Source organism: Rana temporaria, chromosome 5, assembly GCF_905171775.1.
Source record: "Rana temporaria chromosome 5, aRanTem1.1, whole genome shotgun sequence".
Lineage (NCBI taxonomy): Eukaryota > Metazoa > Chordata > Amphibia > Anura > Ranidae > Rana > Rana temporaria.
The window spans coordinates 297,862,536-297,882,519 of record NC_053493.1 but is presented as its reverse complement, the minus strand read 5'-3'; the positions used below and the strand labels follow the sequence as shown (position 1 = coordinate 297,882,519).

The 19,984-nt window shown below is 46.4% G+C and overlaps 2 protein-coding genes across 3 annotated transcripts in view; one reads left to right on the top strand and one right to left on the bottom strand.

The window, feature by feature from the left end:
• METTL4 (methyltransferase like 4) overlaps positions 1-4,573 on the bottom strand; it is a 276,841-nt gene extending 272,268 nt beyond the window's left edge. The window contains exon 1 of one of the 2 annotated variants that reach the window (XM_040354033.1): positions 4,097-4,573. In XM_040354033.1, coding sequence (XP_040209967.1) covers positions 4,097-4,360 — 264 coding nt within the window. In that variant the 5' untranslated portion in view covers positions 4,361-4,573. The remainder of the gene's footprint in view (positions 1-4,096) is intronic. The other variant, XM_040354032.1, reaches the window with a different exon arrangement.
• Positions 4,574-19,619: 15,046 nt separating this feature from the next.
• The window catches only part of SMCHD1 (structural maintenance of chromosomes flexible hinge domain containing 1), a 504,574-nt gene continuing 504,209 nt past the window's right edge, over positions 19,620-19,984 (top strand). The window contains exon 1 of the mRNA XM_040354031.1: positions 19,620-19,890. Coding sequence (XP_040209965.1) covers positions 19,732-19,890 — 159 coding nt within the window. The 5' untranslated portion in view covers positions 19,620-19,731. The remainder of the gene's footprint in view (positions 19,891-19,984) is intronic.

Here is a 19,984-nt window from a genome sequence, read left to right as displayed (position 1 = left end):
CCCCCGCATTAACTTGTAATGCTTAACTTGTAATACCAACGGCTCACCACCAGATGGCGCCAGCTCACAATTTTTTTTTTTTTTTTTTTTTGCCCACCTTCCAAGCCAAGTCGCCAGGACACTATTTCTAGTTGCCATGGCGACCTGGATTTGTCGAGCCCTGTCTTGGGCAACAATAAAAGGAAATATACTGTGCTTACCAGATCCTCCCCACAGCTTCTGAACCTCTGCACTCAAGGGTCCTGACATCAAAACCAGAGCAGGGTCCATCAAGGTCCTGCTCTGAATTTGAAAATGCTAAGGGACCCAGCTGTGGGCTTGTAGTTCTCAATGAATTACCAGGGCCCTGTTGAGTGCTCTAGGTAGTTCATTGTTTCTTCCTGTCATTATGAAACTGCCTGCCTGTACGAGGTATGAGCAGATAGTTTGATCTGACAGTCTGCAGGAGAGCTGCATGGCACCAGGCATCTGATGATCATGGGTTGCTATGCTTTACAGGCTCCTAGTAAAAAAATAATAAATGCACATTTTATTTTTTCCTGCAAAGGTGATCTTATGCTTTAAGCGTACACCTATGTGAGGGCTATGTTTTGCCTCCAAAGGATGCCCAAGTGTTCTGTGCAGGCAGTCCCATTCATGTAAATTGGAATACAGCAGCTGTGTAAGTCCTGAAATTCCAGCACTGAGACCAAGGTCTCATCCACATAGACATACATAAGCGTACACCCGTGTGAGGGCCATACTTGCATGCACGAGATGCAGAGGTGTGCTGTGCATCCATGTTAGTTGGGATGCAGCAGCTGCACGGAAACAGCCACTGCTTCCAATCGGACATGTGAGTGTGGGTGCAAGTTCCTGAACTCACTCGGTCTGTGTTCAGGGACATACACCTGCAGAAATGTCAAACTGGGAGCAATGGATGTGACCATGCAGCTGCTGCATCCAAATCAAAATGAATGGGACTGCTTGCACATGAATGCACATAACACCTCTGCATCCCATGAAACAAATACAGCTCTCACATGGGTGTATGCTTAAGTATGCCCATGTGAATAAAGCTTTGGATTCAGCCCATGCTCACCTGAGCCCCGTAATTCCCCTGCCGGAGAGGCGTTAACCCTCTCTGTCCATTGTCTCGGCTCTTGATTGGATGGATTGAAAGCAGTGCAATCATTGGCTCCCGCTGCTGTCAATCAAATCCATTGACACTGGGGGCAGGCTGATTTTGGCATTCTGCGTCTATGGGCACAAATGCTGTACTTAGGAGCGTGCCTGCACGGGGACCCCCAAGGAGAGCACTTCTCCTAGGTAGTTTCCCAATGCACCCAGGCCACTGCATTTTTTGGATAGCATAGGGAAGCGTTAACACCCCTGTATAATTTGTTTTGCTGTCTGTGCCCCTTTTCAGGAGATTTCATCTAACTTTCCGTCCCTATGACAATGGGATTTTGGAAATTTTGGGTGGTTGTGAAAACAAGGATTGATGATAAAGCTTCAATGGAGACACTTTTTCCCCATGATAACTCTCACAGGAGTAAATTTTCCTTCCTAGGGGTAGATTTCCTCTCACTTCCTGTAGTCTCCATCTATTTGTAAGTAGGATTTGTTTGTAAGTCGGATGTTTGTAACCCAGGACCGCCTGTATGCATAAAACATACATTTCATATAAAAAGCCCAATACAATTGTGATAAAAATGTGCAGCTCCACGGCAAGCTGTTTGCACCAACTTCAGTGTGCCATCACCAAGACAAAACACACATCTGCTTATCAAAAAATTTGACCTCTTAAACTTTTGCACTACAGTGTGCTTTATCCTTTACATATACGGGGTTGCCTGTGGTTGGTACCGGACGGAGGGGTGAAAGGCCACTTTTGGGAGAAAGCTACTGTACCTGTATTGTAGCTTTTTGAGTTCACTGGATGCAAATATCTGGCAGATGGCACACAAGATCTCATATGTTTAAAAGGTCTAATTTCTTTATTACTCAGACGATGTGCGTTTTGTCTTGGTGATGGTACACTAAAGTTGGTGCAAACAGCTGGCAGTGGATCACAGCACAATTTTATTGGACTTTTTGTATGAAATGTATGTTTTATGCATATTATTTATTGCACTAGCACTTTGGAATGTGCATATAATAATTATTCTTGATATCACATTGCACTTTATTGTGGTTCACACTTATTTGATGGGCGTTTTTTTTGTTTTGTTTTTCTGTTTGCTTATGCAAGACATTTTGTTTTATTTGCAGTTTTGCACATTTAAAAGCACTTTAGTAGCATTAATAATTATTTAAAGGGACAGCACACCTAATTTTGGTATAGCAAAAGATTTTGGTGTTGATGTATTCTGGCGCCTTTTAGTGTGCCGCTTTCACATAGATGATATTGATTTGTATTTGCACTCATATTTTCATTTATTTTATGTTCTGTTCACATGCACCAAGTACAGCGGTACACACATATATAAAACGGAGAAGACATGGTGGGAAATGGACAGAGCAGGGGGAGATGGGAATAGAGCAGGGGACATTGGTGGTTGGAGACAGGCAGAGCAGGGGACATAGGGGGCTGGAGACAGGCAGAGCAGGGGGAGATGGGAATAGAGCAGGGGACATAGGGGGCTGGGAATAGAGCAGGGGGAGATGGGAATAGAGCAGAGGGCTGGAGACAGGCAGAGCAGGGGGAGATGGGAATATAGCAGGGGACAAATGTGGTTGGAGACAGGCAGAGCAGGGGACACAGGAGGTTGGAGACAGGCAGAGCAGGGGGAGATGGGAAAAGAGCAGGGGACATAGGGGGCTGGGAATAGAGCAGGGGGAGATGGGAATAGAGCAGAGGGCTGGAGACAGGCAGAGCAGGGGGAGATGGGAATAGAGCAGGGGACATAGGGGGCTGGAGACAGGCAGAGCAGGGGGAGATGGGAATAGAGCAGAGGGCTGGAGACAGGCAGAGCAAGAGGAGATGGGAATAGAGCATGGGGACATAGGGGGCTGGAGACAGGCAGAGCTGGGGACATAGGTGGCTGGAGACAGGCAGAGCAGGGGCAGATGGGAAAAGAGCAGGGGACATACGGGTCAGAAACAGACAGAGCAGGGGAGATGGGGCTGTTAAAAGCAAAAAACATGGGGACAGTCAACCATTCATAAATGTATGGACAGTTTAAAAAAAAAAAAAAAAAAAAGATGCTTGTCTCCTGTGTGTAAATGTACTTAGACAATAAAGGTGCACCCGTAAGTTTTTGGAAGTGCGACTGGGAACCCTAAAGCCTCTTTAATACAGGCGCCTCTGTGAAGTGGAATCCGTTTGCTCAGTGGGGGATCTCTCCGCTGATCCCTGCCGAGCAGGCGAATGACAAGTCTGTGTCCCTTCCACTATGCAGAGCAGACATGGACAGTCCTGCTCTCCTCTATAGAGCAATTGGATGGAAACAAACTGCCTGTAAGTTTCAATCCAATCCATCGGACAGGTAGGGACTAGCACCACCACCATCCTTTTTTGGTCAACAGGATCGGATTGGATGGCAGCGGACGTGACCATTTCAAAGAAGAAACAGGAGGGTCAGATCATGTGCGCCTGAAAAACGGTCAGACAGACCTGATAGGACAGCCCTACGATAAGGGGGGGGGGGGGGGGGGGGGATTGGAAAACACTGATAGAAGGGGGAACTCTGCAAACTCTGGTGTAAAGAGGAACTCTGATGCAGAGCTCCCTTACATCAGAGTTGCCAGCTTTCCCCCTTAAATCATGGTGCCCAGAGCCCCTTTCATCAGGGTTCCCCCTTACAGTGTAAAAGAGGAACTCTGCAGATTCTGATGAAGGGGCTCATTTAGACAGGCGCTGAGTCCCTTCCACCATGCAGAGCTGCTGGAGGGAAGGTGGGGAGGGACACCAAAATTCACCTTTGCCTGTGTACACGAAAACCCTTGCAGCGGGCTGGGCCCAGTACAGTGGCAGCTTCCTGGCAGGCTTGCTAGGACTAGGCTCTGAACACCCACACTCATATCTATAAATGAATACGCAGCGGGCAGGCTGACCCTAAAGACAAGCAGCTGATTCTGTAGTCAGAAGCCACCCAGTTTCCATGCCCAGTACCTTTCTGACAGGCTTGCAGGCGGCGGGGGGCGCGTTGTCTTGCCTGTCGCTCGGTGCAGCCGTATTCTGGTTGGAGGTGGCGGAGAGGTTCAATGAGAAGTAAGGTCTAACCAACTGGAACAGCTCATCCTTCATCCTGTACACAGTCCTTGTATTCTCCTGTCCCTCACATGTGGGGGGTTCTCCCATAGCCTCATACCACCCTTTTATTAGAGACAATTCATCCAGCAGCCACCCTGCATTGGTCTCACACACTACAGCCATGGTGAGAGTCAAGTATACTGTCACTAATGTGCCATGTCAGGCCAGAGCCGTGCCCATACCCAGACGTCTCGCCTCTATTATCAGAGTGCTGTGATCACACAGCATGGTATATGAAGCTTCTACCGCTCGTAGGTTTGAAGACTCTTCTTCCTGTCCGACCGATATCTCATTCCCCCGCACACAGCTTTCCTTCATACACACTTCCTCGTCGACAGCGCCATCTTGTGTCAGTTTTGCAAACTTCAAGAATGCATTAAAGGCATGAGCAGCTGCTCTCTTTACACTTCCAGACATGCTGTTTCCGGTGGGCAAAAACGCCTGACTTCTTGAATTTAAATACACTTCTAAATCAGATTATTTTATCTTTTTTGCCCCAGAGCAAGGTTTAACCACTTGATCTCCCGAAGATTTGCCCCCCTTCATGTCTCTTTTTGTGATACAGCACTGTGTTACTTTCACAATTCCGCAGTCATGCAGCACTGTACTCAAAATAAAATATATGTCCTTTTTTCCCCCCCACAAATAGAGCTTTTTTTTTGGTTGTATTTGATAACCTCTGCAGTTTTTATTTTTTTGCGCTATTAAAAAAAAAAGAGACAATTTAAAAAATAAATAAAAAAGTTACTTTCTGCTATAAAACATTTTAGCTTGCACATGATTGGATAATAAAATCAGCAGAGCCTCCCCTCATTTCAGATCTACCCCTTAGATTTACAGCGACTGCACATCCAAGCGCACTTTCAGTGCAATTTCAAGTGCACTTTGCACTTGTAGTGCAAAGTTGATTTGCCTTTCATAAATAACTCCCAAAGTGTAATTGATTTTCAGATTGGACATATAGCCATATATCTATTGCCTTTCAAAGCCCTAAAATTAAGATGAAAAGCAGGGGTGATAGCGGACATCCCTGTCTAGTATCGATATGAACCACTTGACCTTTGTTAAAGCGGAGTTCCACCTAAAAATGGAACTTCCGCTTAATCCACTCCTTGCCCCCTTACATGCCACATTTGGCATGTAATTTTTTTTGGGGGGGAGTGGGGGCTTCAGGAGGAGTGGGACTTCCTGTCCCACTTCCTCCTTCCGCCGAGGGGCTGGTAAGGCGAATAGTTTAATCGCCTTATTGAAGCTCCTCCCTGTAGGCGAGCACCTGTCCAATCGAACGGCGCTCGCGCATGCGCAGTGGGTGCCCGGCTGTGAAGCCGAAAGCTGTCACTGCCGGGTGCCCACACTAGGAATGAAGAGGGGGGGCGAGGAGCGGAGCCCCGGCCGGCGCGTCGCTGGAACCGTGGAGCAGGTAAGTGTCTTTTTATTAAAAGGCAGCAGCTATACTTTTTGTAGCTGCTGACTTTTAATAAACTTAAAAACAGGCTGGAACTCCCCTTTAAGATTTCCGAAATTTTGAATTTCCAAAATCTCTTTTTCACATTTCCGGAAATTCTGAATTTCCGAATGTCGAAATTTCGGAAATTAGTTATTTCGGAAATTCAAAAATAAAAAAATTCAGAAATGATGGAAAAACTTGTTAAAAAATGAATTTGGAACTAAACAAATTGCACATGTCTAGTTGCCACCTGTCCAGGATTCACCCGGACAGTTCAGGGTTTGAAACATGCGTCCGGGTTTCATACTGCCTGAAACCCAGACACATTATTTAGACTGCACTATGGCTTCCCAGCAGGTATCTGGCTGCAGTTAGTTGTTTAATCTGAGAGTGTCTGTTACACTCTTTCACACTGCCCAAAGCCAGCACTAACAACCCCCCCCCCCCAAACACCCCTACCCTTCTGTGCCTGTGCTCACTCCAATCTCCGGAGCTGTGCCTCAGAAAAGGAAAGTTGGGGCCGGAGATTTAGAGTCCAGCAGCCTCAGATACATCTGGATGAGAGGTGCTGGCTGCCAAGGGGTGAGTGAGCTCACCATCCATCCCTGTCTGTGACTGACGTCTCCCCCCTTCCCTCTCCTGCCACTGAGTAAATACACTAAGGTAAATTGGGGTTCTCAGAGCACCCCTTACATCAGAGTTACCCTATACACCAGAGGCCACAATGTTTCCAGAGTCTTCTCCGTACATCAGAGTTCTCAGTGTTCTTCCTTAATTCAGGCTTCCCAGATAATCCCTTATGTTAGAGGCCTCAGAGTTCTCCCTTACATCAGAGTCTGCAGAGTCCCCCCTTACAGTGAAAGGGAACTCTGCATATAATTCGAAATGTTATTTAATAGCAAAATATATGTATAGTTTATACTATAATATTTTCTTGCTGTGCACCGCTAAAGTGTTCAGATTTGACTTAAAGAAAAGGTGGCAAACCTAGCTATACTGCTTTCTGAAAAGTGATCCACCGAAGTGATAGAGCAGTAAGCATTATTGCCTGTCTGAAAGAACCCTAAAACAATGGCAGGTGAATGCAATAGTATACTCCTATGTATCAAGTATTTTAAGGCGTGCCACATTCTTTAGACTTTGTTGGCACCTTTGCATTTGAGCTGTGTTTACTAATGCACTATAACACATCTTGAACGCAGCTTAATGCTATAGACAGTGGTGGCTGGTGCTCAATTTTTTTTTTTGGGGGGGGGGGCAAACAAACTGAAAAAAAAAACATCAATTGCAGCCACTGTGCCCATCAAACGCAGCCACTGTGCCCATAAATTTTCACCATTGTGCCCATTAAATGCTGCCACTGTGCCATCAAGCGCAGCCACTGAACCCATAAATTGCCACCACTGTGTCATCAAACGCAGCTACTGTAACTATCAATTGCTGCCAGTGTGCCCCATCAATTGCCACCAGTGGGCCCCATCAATTGCCACTAGTTTGCCCCATCAATTGGCACCAGTTTGCCCCATCAATTGCCACCAGTTTGCCCCATCAAATGCTGCCAGTTTGCCCCATCAATTGCCCCCAGTGTGCCCCATCAATTGCCACCAGTTTGCCCCATCAATTGCCACCAGTTTGCCCCATCAATTGCCACCAGTTTGCCCCATCAAATGCTGCCAGTGTGCCTCCCCCCCCGGCACTTACCTGTCTTGGGTCACAGCGCTGTCCTCCACGCTCCCTCCGAGTCATCGATGGCGTTCAATCAAAGCGCCTGTAGCTTCAGCCAATCAGGTGACAGGTAACTAGACCCGGTGCACCTGATTGGCTGAGAGGTGGGTCAGTGTTAGGGAAGCGATTTATTCGCTTCCCTAAGACATAACACTGTATAAACAGCGAACACAGAGCATTGCGCCCGCTGCTTACTATACCAATTTGGAAGTCTATTAGAGCCCACGGCTCTAATCAGGATGCCTCTTAGAGCCCACAGCTCTAATCAGGCACTTCCAAAAACACCCCCGCCACTATAATTCAGATGCCCGGCCCCCGACAAGGGGCCGGACACCTGAATAGGGGGCGGCAGCAGCGACAATAAATAGATTCATGCAATGCATGAATCCATCTATTGGTGATTGGCAGGTGAACCATGAACCCATTCTATGTAGAATCATATCCACTCTCTTTTTCTCACTCTCAAGATTACTATAGAAGTGAGCAAGAAGCAAGTGAGAGACTAGGTAGCAAACAAAGGGAGTGATAAGGAGGCAGAAAGACAAAGTAGGGCTGCTTTCACACCTGATCAAATTTTATGTGCATTTTGTTACAGCATATGAGCTTTTTTGTGTTAGCATATATAGAGTATCATCTGGGACACAACGTGTTGGCCATATCTGTTTAAAAACGCACGTGAAAGCTCACATGTTGCAAATTTTAGCTCGCAGCAATGCAATGCAATGCCTCTGGAAATTTCTAGGTCTTAGACCCCTTTCACACTGAAGCGTTTTTACAGCGTTTTAGCATTAAAAATAGCGCTATTAAAATGCTCATAAAACGCTCTCCATGCATCTCAATGGACCCATTCACACTGAGTCCTGCAGGCAGCATCTTTGGAGCAGCTTTTGGGCGCTGAAAAAAAAACGCTCCAAAAACGCCCCTCTCCATTGAAATGAATTGAAAGCAATGTAAAAACGCCTTCCCTTTCACACTGAGGCGTTGCACTGGCGGGGCGTTGAGAAAAGTCCTGCAAGCAGCATCTTTGGAGCAGCTTTTGGGTGCTGAAAAAAAACGCTCCAAAAACGCCCCTCTCCATTGAAATGAATTGAAAGCGCTGTAAAAACGCCTTACCCTTTCACACTGAGGCACTGCAAAAACGCACTAAAACGTTAGGGTCTTAGCGGTGCTTTACCAGCACATTGCGATTGCAGATGAGGCTTCGCTCGAAAAATGCTCGAAAAAACTCCCCAGTGTGAAAGGGGCCTTAGTGGTCAGACTGGAGAAGAAGAAGGATGAAGGAATCAGAGCATAGAGCCTGGTGGATTTGCCTGTTGTGCAGCACAACCAATGCATCTGCTGAGGAGTGGCCTTGACCGGAAATATGACACACATTAACAATTGGAGCGTTGGCAGCCTCAGGCAAGCTACAGTATCCGAATGTTAGTCTCACCCTCAGCCACCTTTACCTTAGGGAGAGAACAGAAGCCATCTTTAACAATCAGCAAATCTGTCAGTGTTACTTCTGGCTACCTTTACTTCAGAAAATTAGAATGATAGCTATCGTTAATAGTCAGACATATTTCAGAGGAACTGTCACTTTTCATCCACAGCCACCATTAGCTCAGGGAGAGGACAGCAGCCATATTTAACAGTCAAGAAAGCTGTCAGTTTCACTTCCGGCTACCATTACCTCAGAGAAAAAGAACGGTAGCCATCTTAAACTAGGGTGACCAGACATCCCCAGTTTCAGGGGACAGTCCCCTGAATGTTCACACTGTCCCCGGACCAAGTCTGTCCCTGGTTTTGTCCTCAGATTGGATTTAATAGGGGGCAGGGGCAATTTCAAAGACAGTCAGTTCAGAATTAAAATAAAAAAAATAGAATTACACACCCCGCTCCGCCGTGCCTACTAGCATAGGGGGGGTTGTATTTTTCCCATTGTCCGTGCCCCTTTCTGATGATCATGTGCTGGTCGGAGCGGAGGGAATATTTCTTCAGTTTCAGGCGCATGCCCATTCAGCTTCGCTTGCATGTTCTTCTGCCTTGGCTCAAATCCTGGCCAGCCACCTGCCTATCTCCTTGCCTTCCCTGGCGGACTGATCTTCCACCGCTCCCCATCCAGTAGTAGCTGGGGCCCGAAGAGTTAGACTTGAGAGGCTGCGAGGTGGGCGGCGAGGAGCAGAGAGTCGCTGATTGTTGCCATTACTAGTAAAGAAAAAATATGTCCCCGGATTTCATTTTAAAAATCTGGTCACCTTATCTTAAACAGTCAGCAATATTTCAAAGAAATTGTCAATTTTCACCTGCATCCACCATTACCTCAGGGAGAGGATGGCAGCCATCTTCAATAGTCAGCAACAATCCCAGGGGGAGTTGTCAGCTTCACTCACAGCTACCATTGCAACAAGATGTGGCCGTGGTGATTTCTTGAAGGGAGTTAGGTAGTATATATCTGTATACGCCAATTACAATATAGTGACTTCTCAGTAAGGCAAGGCAAATCTTGCTAAACATCATTTAGTATGAAGCTGGTGGTTCCTAGTCATACCTCATACATCAGCCTAGTTGGCTTCGAGCTATAAAGCTGAAAAGATTCCCTCTGCCATAAGAACCAGTGAACAAGGATTGGTGAGAGAGGGTCGTTAAACCCATTTTACACAAATTGCAGAAACAGACACTGCTACATCACATTTTAAGATATCCAATAGAAATAGAATTCATCCTACTCTCTCCTCACATTTGAGCTTATTTCAAATTATCTTCACTGATCAGTGTTTGTTATTTTCAAAATTATGACCCTACAAACATTTTTGGAAGGATTGATAGACCTAACCATGATTCATCACTTGTGCACCCTCAGAGAAGGGCCCCAACTAAGCTAGCAAAAACAAAAAAGAAAGATACAATTTTGAGGACATTCTCCTGTTATCTTAATTATTATCACCTGCCTCACTATTTATTTTAATAAAGATAATTTTTATATATAAATAAAAGCCCTGCAGGCAACTTGTATTTAGTAGGGGCATTCCAGAATCACTGAAGTTTTTGTTTTTTACATTCTTGTAGCTACTATGTTTGGACCCTGGTGTTATAAACGTGGTGGAATTATTATAAGGTTGTGATTATAGCTGTTTAATCTTGTCTTTGTTGATTCACTTACTTCCAAAATACTCAAGTTCAATTCAAACTGCTGTTTTTTGTTTTTTTTGTGTTTAGGGTGTGTCACAGTGGTTGCAGCATTACACCACTCAATTTGGTGAAATCAGGATAACTCCAGAGGGATTACCAAACTAGTGGTTCCTGTGGGGTGTGCTACAGACTATAGGGCTATTTAAGTATAACTAAAGGCACTTTTGTTTAGTTTAGGATAGAGTGAAGTGGGATTAGATCACCTGTCAGATTTTATTGTTGTCTATTCCTCTGTTAGGGAGATTTATCCTATTTGTCCCATTTTTTGTTATCAAAAGTCGAAGAAAATCTCAAATTTTGGGTTGTCCCCAGGCCAGAACAGTAATAGAGGGGAAATCTTCCACAGGAGACACGAGTTCTGGTGACTAGGGATGAGCCGAACACCCCCCCCCGTTCGCACCAGAACCTTTGAACGGACCGAATGTTCATGCGAACATTTAGAACCCCATTGACGTCAATGGGACTCGAACGTTCGAATTCAAAGGTGCTCATTTTAAAGCCTAATATGCAAGTTATTGTCGAAAAAACGGGTTTAAGAACCCGGGTCTTGCCCCAGGGAACATGTATCAATGGAAAAAAAAAGTTTTAAAAACGTTTTTTCTGGAGCAGTGATTTTAATGATGCTTAAAGCGGAGTTCCAACCACAATTAGCATTTTTTAAATGTATGTCCTTTCATCCTGCGTTTTTATAATATAAATCCAGTCACTTACTATTTTACAATCTGCCGCCGATCCGCATAGATATTAAAAAAAGATAGTTTATAAAACTATGTCTACACCGTTGTCATTTTGCTTGTGGGCATTGTGAAGCCTACAAGCACTTACTTCCTGGAAGTCTTGGATGGGGAGTGATAATTGGACAGGGCCCTGCATCCTGGGAAATGATGACACACATTTCCCAGGAGCATTAGAGGGAGATGATGTCAGAATCCTAGGTGCATTCAAAGGCAGATTTCGTGGGACCGCATAGCAACAGGCATTTCCAGATGAGTAAAAATAAAATCTTTTTTTTTTTTTTTTTTACTTTTTTAGGTCTAATGAGCACAATAATGAAAAAATAATTTTGGGATGGAAGGTCCACTTTAAAGTGAAAAAAAAAAGCATGGGTTTCCCCCCACTCCCCCCAGGTCATTACAAGCCCCTTTGGCCCTATATACTTTGAACAGCATTATACAGGCGGTGCAAACAAGACAGGCACTGTAGGTTTGTTGTTAAGTAGAATGTTTGTAATTTTGAACTGGTACTATGGCTCCAGCCATACAATCTATTTTTAATCTTTTCTGAAAACATAGAGAAGGGTTATCACCCCTGTAAACATTTGTTTTGCTGTCTGTGTGCATCTGTTAAGAAGATTGCAATTTACTTTCTGTCCCAATGACAAATTATGTTTTGAAAATTTGTTTTTTTAGTGAAACAAGGATTGGTGATAAAGCATCAGTGGACAGGAGACACCTCTTACAGAAGAGAATTTCCCTTCCTATGGGGTAGATTTCCTCTCACTTCCTGTTGTCTCATTCCGTTTGCAAGTAAGAGTCGTTTGTAAGTTGGATGTTTGAAATTAGGTGCCTGCCGTATATACTCTGCAAAAATTTGGGCCCTAGGTGTTGGTGTTGCCACAACACTGTAAGCCCTCACAGTTAGTCTTGGTGGGTGCTGGAACACCCTGCTGTGTGAACTATTATATCAAGAATTGTAATATTATATCAATAATTGTAATTACATGCCATTGTTGAACAGTGGTAGAAAAATTGGGCCTTTGGTGCTGGCGCTGGTGCCAAAACTCTGTAAGCCCTCACAGTTACCCTTGATGGGCCCAGGAATGGGCCCTGCTGTGAAATATTAGATCAAGAATTGTAAATTACATGCCCCTGTTGATAAGGGGCTGAAAAATTGGGCCTTTGTTGGTGGTGGTGCTGGTGCTGGTGCCACAACACTGTAACCCCTCACAGATACTCTAGTTGGAGTGCAGGAATGAGCCCGCTGCAAAGTATTGCATCAAAATTTGTAATTACATGCCCCTGTTAAACAGGGGCAGAAAAATTGGGTCTTAGGCACTGGTGCTGGTGCCACAACACTGCAACTAGTTGGAGCGCAGGAATGAGCCAGCTACAAAGTATTGCATCAAAATTTTTAATTACACGCCCCTGTTAGACAGGGGCAGAAAAATCGGGCCTTAGCCACTGGTGGCGTCGCCCAGAACCAAAAATGTTCTTACAAGCTATCAGCATGATCGTTGAGGAGGAAAAGGATAGTCACTCAGCAAGCATAACAGTATAGTCACTCAGCATCTGCATAGGCAGTCTTGAAGGGATCTGACATTTAAAAAAAAAATATTCAGGTGCTTGGTAGCTGGTGATCCAAGCCTGATTCATTTTTATGAAGGTCAGTCGATCGACTGAGTCGGTGGAGAGGCACACCCTGTGATCGGTTACAAAGCCTCCAGCAGCACTGAATGTGCATTCTTAACGAATGCTGGATGCAGGACAAGCCAGTAGCTCAATTGCGTACTGTGCAAGCTCTGTCCAGTGATCCATCCTCAAGACCCAGTAAGCCAGAGGATTTTCGGTGGGAAAGGTGTCCAAGTCTGATCTTGCCCCTAGGTATTCCAGCACCATGTAAAATAAACGCTGACGATGGTTGCTGGAACCAGTCATACCTTGGGGCTGCGGACTAAAAAATTGTCTGAACGCATCGGTCAGATGGCCACCTTCTCCACTGCTCTTCTGTGACTGACCGAAGCCTCAGCAACACGTTGTCCAGGTCTCTGGGAAAGCGTTGCACAGACCTTTCTGCAAGGCCTCCCGAAGATGTTTCATCTTCTGCTCCCTCTGCGCGGGTAAAATAAGGTCTGCAACCTTATTCTTGTAACGTGGATCAAGGAGAGTTGCCAGCCAGTAATGATCCCTCTCCTTGAAAGCACGAATATGAGGATCCTTCCTCAGGCTTTACAGGATCAGGGAGGCCTACAACGTAGGTTTGCTGAGGCATTTGGTGCGGAGTCCTCTGGGTCACTGAGGACGACAGGATCCGCAGCCACCTCATCCCAGCCACGTACAAGTCCATGGGTTCCTTGGGACTGAAATTGATCCCTTGAAGACTGCTGCTGATGCTGAGTGCTAGGCTCCACCTCCATGCTGACACAATCCTCCTCCTCCTCCTCTTCCTGTGTGATAGGCAGGCAAGCAGGAACACTGTCTGGATAAAGGGGGCCTTGAGAGGTAAGGAAGTCCTCCTCTTCTTCCCTCTGTTCTGCCTCAAGGGCCTTGTCCATTATTCCACGCAGCGTGTGCTCCAACATGTGAATAAGAGGGACAGTCTCACTGATGCATGCACTGTCACTGCACACCATCCTTGTGGCCTCCTCAAATGGTGACAGGACAGTGTATGTATCCCTGATCATGGCCCACTGGCTTGGGGAAAAAAAACAAGCTCACCTGATCCTGTTCTGCTGCCATATTGGCACATATACTCATTGATGGCCCTCTGCTGCGTGTGCAGCCGCTGCAGCATGGCCAACGTAGAGTTCCACCTGGTGGGCATGTCACAGATTAGGCAGTTCTTGGGCAGGTTGTATTCCCTTTGGAGGTCTGCCAGCCGAGCACTGGCATTATATGACCGTCGGAAATGCACACAGACTTTCCTGGCCTGCTTCAGGACATCCTGCAAGCCCGGGTACCTGCCCAAGGGCACATGGGCCAGTTGTCCCTGTCGCAGGGCGGAGAGGAGGTTGGATCCATTGTCGCAAACCACCATTCCTGGCTTAAGCTGGCGTGGTGTCAACCACCTCTGAGCCTGCCCCTGCAGAGCTGACAGAACCTCTGGCCCAGTGTGGCTCCTGAACGCCTACAGAGCCCTGCTGGTTCTGAGGACACATCAGCACAGGAAGAGGCCACAGAGGAAGAAGAAGAGGAGGGGGTGGAAGAGAGAGGTGTGTCACAACCAGTATTAGCATTTTGGAAGCGTGGTGGCAGACCTCCAACACTACTGTACCTTGTCCTGCGTCCTTCCCAGCTGTCAGAAGAGTCACCCAATGTGCCGTGAAAGATAGGCAACGTCCCTGTCCATGCCTGCTGGACCATGAGTCAGCAGTAATTTGCACCTTACCACTGACCGCCCTGTCCAGCGAGGCATGGACATAGCCTTCCACATGGCGGTAGAGAGCCTGAATCGCCTTCCGTGAGAAAAAGTGGCGTTTGGGAACTTGCCACTGAGGTTCCGCACATTCCACAAACTCACAGAAGGGGGCAGAATCTACCAACTGAAAAGGCAGCAGTTGAAGTGCTAGCAATTTAGCTAAGCTAGCATTCAACCGCTGGGCATGTGGATGGCTGGGAGAGAACTTCTTTCGGCGCTGCAGCAGCTGGGGCAGGGAAATTTGCCTGGAACAATCTGCCATCGGTGTGCTAGGCTGTGACACACCTAATGTACTAGGCTGTGACACACCTAATTCTACACCTTCAGTCCTATCAGTGCAGGCTTCAGAGAGGACTGAGGGTATAGTGGGGTTGGAGATCCCAGCTGATGAGGGGCAAGGAGAGGTCCGCTTTGTTTTTTGGTGTGGGTCTTTGAGGTACGCTTGCCAACGAACTGCATGGCAGGTAAACATATGTCTGGACAAGCATGTGAACCAAGCGGGTGATGTTTTTGCTACGCGAGATACGCTTGAGACATATGTTGCAAATAGCAGCGGTGCGATCTGATGCACTCGTCTCAAAAAAGGCCCACACCAAAGAACTTTAGAATAACGCTGAGACACAGCAGCGCCCTGCATATGCGTAGCTCTGCGTTGTGATGCAGTCGGTATGCTGCCCTTTAGCTGGCCCCTGGAGGGCATCCTGCCTCGTTGGAGATGTGCCTGTGCCTCCTCTCTCCTATCAGGCACCCACATAGAGTCAGTGACCTCATCATCCCCTCCCTCCTCATTACTGTAGAAAACCTGGCAGTATGCTGTAGCTGGGGGAACATGACTGCCAGATTGCTGTCCTTCTTGGGCACCTCCTCTCACTGGGCTCACGTTACTGCCTTCCTCTAGCTGTGTACCATCATCAGAGCCTTCAAAACGCTGCGCATCCTCATGCAGCATGTACCCAACACTGTGGTCAAACAGTTCAGGGGAATCCTTAGGAGGACATGGTGGGGCTAGGGAAGGAGTGACTGATGCCATTGAGCAAAGGGAAGAGGACGCCTTGGCAGCTGCTTTGCCAGACAAAGTACCCTGAGCCTGGGTGAGAGAGGATGAGGACGGCTTGGTCATTCACTCTACCAAGTCTTCGGGATGTTGCAGCTCAACACGGCCAGCTGCCGAAAACAAGGACGAGCGTTTCCAACGGCCTGTTGCCTCTAGACGCAGAGCCTGCTTGCCCTCGTGACTCTCTGCCTCTCCTTGTTGTCCTTCCAGGCATACTAATGGCCTGCAGAGGACAAAGGAAGTACACACACCACAAAGGCAGTACTGCCTTTGTCCTCTGCAGTTGCGCCTAAAGGTGCAAACCAAGTAGCTTTAGTTGCAAACTGCAGAAGACAAAGGCAGTACACACACTACGTAGCTTTAGGTGCAAACTGCAGAGGAAACGGGCAGTACACACCAAGTAGCTTTAGGTGCAAACTGCAGAGGACACGGGCAGTACACACCAAGATGACGATCTAGAGATCGAAACGCGTCGGGACCCGCTGACCTTACTGCTTATTTTATTACATGCCTGATGTCAACCCTCTGAAATGCTGAGCATTTTTGTTTGATAATGGTGGCCCAAACCCTCATTATTATCGGCTGTTTTTGAGATAATTCCTGCCTCTGGATATCATACACTATTTAGTAGTGGAAATCATCTTCCTGCCTCTCACTCAAGACGCCTCTGGATTCAGGACATTATTTCTAGCCTTCATGACCCATTAAGTATACGCTTATTTGGGTCCACATTATTCGGTAAGCCTCCAATTTACCTTGGTGGTGGATCTTTTTGCACATCGTCACTTTATGTCTTCAACATTAGATCACAATTGTTGGACTTCTTTCAATTTTTGAATCTTCTATGGGACTTTATTATTCCAGTGAAATTGTGACTCTCATTTAAGGACTTTGAGCACGTTTTGGTGTATTTTATACATGCTTCTGAGACTTATTCACATTTGTTCTTAGTCATTTCACATTTGATTAGCGCTACACTTTTTTTTGTCTTTTATGTTTCTACTTACAGAATTGATCTGATTCTGTGGTGTTGGCTGCCATTCACATGTTATATTAGGTAGCGCGGTGATATATATATATACTGTCAGTATATTGTTTGTCAGTACACACCAAGTAGCTTTAGGTGCAAACTGCAGAGGACAAAGGCAGTACACACCACGTAGTTTTATGGTGCACACTGCAGAGGACACAGGCAGTACACACTACGTAGCTTTAGGTGCAAACTGCAGAGGACACGGGCAGTAGACATCAAGTAGCTTTAGGTGCAAACTGCAGAGGACAAAGGCAGTACACACACCACAAAGACAGTACTGCCTTTGTCCTCTGCAGTTTGCACCTAAAGGTGCAAACCAAGTAGCTTCAGGTGCAAACTGCAGAGGACATAGGCAGTACACACACTACGTAGCTTTATGGTGCACACTGCAGAGGACATAGGCAGTACACACCAAGTAGCTTTAGGTGCAAACTGCAGAGGACACGGGCAGTACACACCAAGTAGCTTAGGTGCAAACTGCAGAGGACAAAGGCAGTACACACCAAGTAGCTTTAGGTGCAAACTGCAGAGGTCACGGGCAGTACACACCAAGTAGCTTTATGGTGCACACTGCAGAGGACACAGGCAATACACTACGAGAGATTACTGCAGCTAGCACAATCACCTGCCTGCCAGTAAATTAGGAATAGCTGATCTAGCTAAACTATACAGTGTATAAATATATGTACAACACCTGGGATGCATATATAGCCTCTACACACTGTAACTTTAACTGACTAGCCTGCCTGCTCTATCTACCTAGAAAAAATTACACTGTCTCTCTCTCTCTGTCTGCCTTTAACCACCGCCGCAACACACTACACAAGGCCGACCTGCAGGCGGCCTTTTATAGTGTGGGGCGTGTACTAAACCCCCTGAGCCATAATTGGCCAAAGCCACCCTAGCTTTTACCAATTATGGCTCTCCGTTTTTTGCGCGCTGTGATTGGCCAAGCATGCGGGTCATAGTGCATGCTTGACCAATCATCAGCCAGCAATGCACTGCGATGCCGCAGTGAATTATGGGCCGTGGCGCGCCACTCGAATTTGGCGTGAACGGCCCGTAACGTTCGTATTTCAAAGAACGGTCGAACATACGAAGTTCGAGTCGAACATGGGTTCGACTCGAACAAGAAGTTCATCCCTACTGGTGACACTGCAGGATTCCCTCATTTTGGAGGGATTTTCTCTCACTTCCTGGGGAAATCTCCCCAATAGGGCACAAAGGGCAAAACAAAAAACCTGACATGGGTTACTTATAACCCTCCCTTATGCTACCGGAAATGAAAAAAAATTGCCTATAATTCTACTTTATGTAGTGGATGCTTATACATTGCTTTTTTTAGCTCATTTACACTTGCTTCGACTAATGCACATTGAAGGACCGACTGCTTTATAGGGAAATTGCATATTTCTTATTAAAGTTGGCATCACAAATATGTAATAAAGCCTCTAATATTCTGGTTAAGGATGCCATATAAGAACATAAGCATAGCTTTATCTTATACCAAAGGAATTTCTTTGTTAACTGGCATTGTCCTTGAGGGGTCATATTGCAAAGGGAGTTGGCTTGGAGGTTGTCTATTCCTTACACAAGTTTAAATACTACAGTTATCACATGGAACATTTAGTCTCACACCAGAGCTTGCAACCATGCAAGCGTCTGATCTAATCATCTGGCCATGCTGCATGTTCAGGGGACTCCTTGGAGAAACAGCATCCTTAGTTAGCGGAGTTCAGTGGCGGTTCGTCCATAGGGGGCGCCGGAGCGCCGCCCCCTCTGGCTCTCGCAATGCCACTGAAATACATAGATTCATGCATTGCACGAATCTATGTATTTTCGCCGCCGACTATTCAGATGGCCGGATGGTGAGCGCCAGCCACCTGAATAAAGGCAGCTGGTTGGCTGTGTGGAAGTGCCTATCAGAGCCAGCGGCTCTGATAGGCCTTCCGAGTACAGCCTTCCGACTTCAGTCCTGAAATTGCAGTCGCTATAAACCTGAGGGGTAGATCTAAAAATGAGGGGAAGCTCTGCTGATTTTATTATCCAATCACGTGCAAGCTAAAATGCTGTTTATTTTCCTTGCATGTCCTTCTCGGATCTACAAGTGCATTCTGCACTTGTAGTGCAAAGTGGATGTGCCTTTCGTAAATAACCCCCATTGTGTTTTACTCTGCTCAGTTTATAAATGAACAGGAGTCTCTATCTCCTGTTCATTCATCTTTAGTGCTGAGAAAGGGACTGGAGAATCTGTGTACTCAGTCCCTTTGTCCTTCTCAAAGGGAGATGCCAAGGGTCTGTTTAGACCCCTGACAACTCAACTTTTGTGGGTCCAGACATCCCAACCTTCAAAACCTAATTTCAGGGAGGTGGCACTTTGCTCCCGAAACAATTACATTTTTTTATTTTTTTTCATTTTTTGTGGGGCTTTTTGAGGAGGATGTCTGGACCCACAAAAAATGAAAAAAAAAAAAAAAAATTTTAACTGAACTGTAAAAAAAATAAAAAAAATGAAATTGTTTCGGGAGCAAAGTGCCACCTCCCTGAAATTAGGTTTTGAAGGTTGGGATGTCTGGACTTTGATCTGTGTTTATTATGTTGTCTTATCCCTGAGCCCACACAGAATACATACTCCATATGGAGGATATATATATATATATATCTATATATATAGATAGATAGAAGTTATGATAAGAAGTAGGAGCTGTGACAAGTCTTTATTTGCAGTAAATCATCCCTTTGCTGCTCATCTCTCCACACACACGCAGCATCACTAACAACCTCTCAGCCTTTCCGCTCCACACAGCTCTGCGAGGCGACCCCGGCGGATGTGACGTCAGAGGCCCGTGTTTGAACCTGGTGCCGGGTTATAGTGTTGGTTGTACCCTCCGGACACGAGTTCTCTCTTTACTCAGCGACCCGCGGGCGCCATGGCCGCGGCAAGCGTAAGTCCGCTGGACCAGCACGGAGAAGGCGACCCCCTCCTCATCGTATTCTTGTTTGACCGCCGCTTAGAGCAGTCTACGTGCGAGGAGAAGAGCCTGGCTGTGCGCGGCGGCTTCGTGGAGCTCCGTCATGACGTGTGTGAGGTAATGAGGGGAGCTGTGTGCTAATGAGGGCCATTACAGGGAAGTCCTGTCAGGTGGGGGCTGGGTTGGCGCCAACGGAGCCTGGGAGCACACC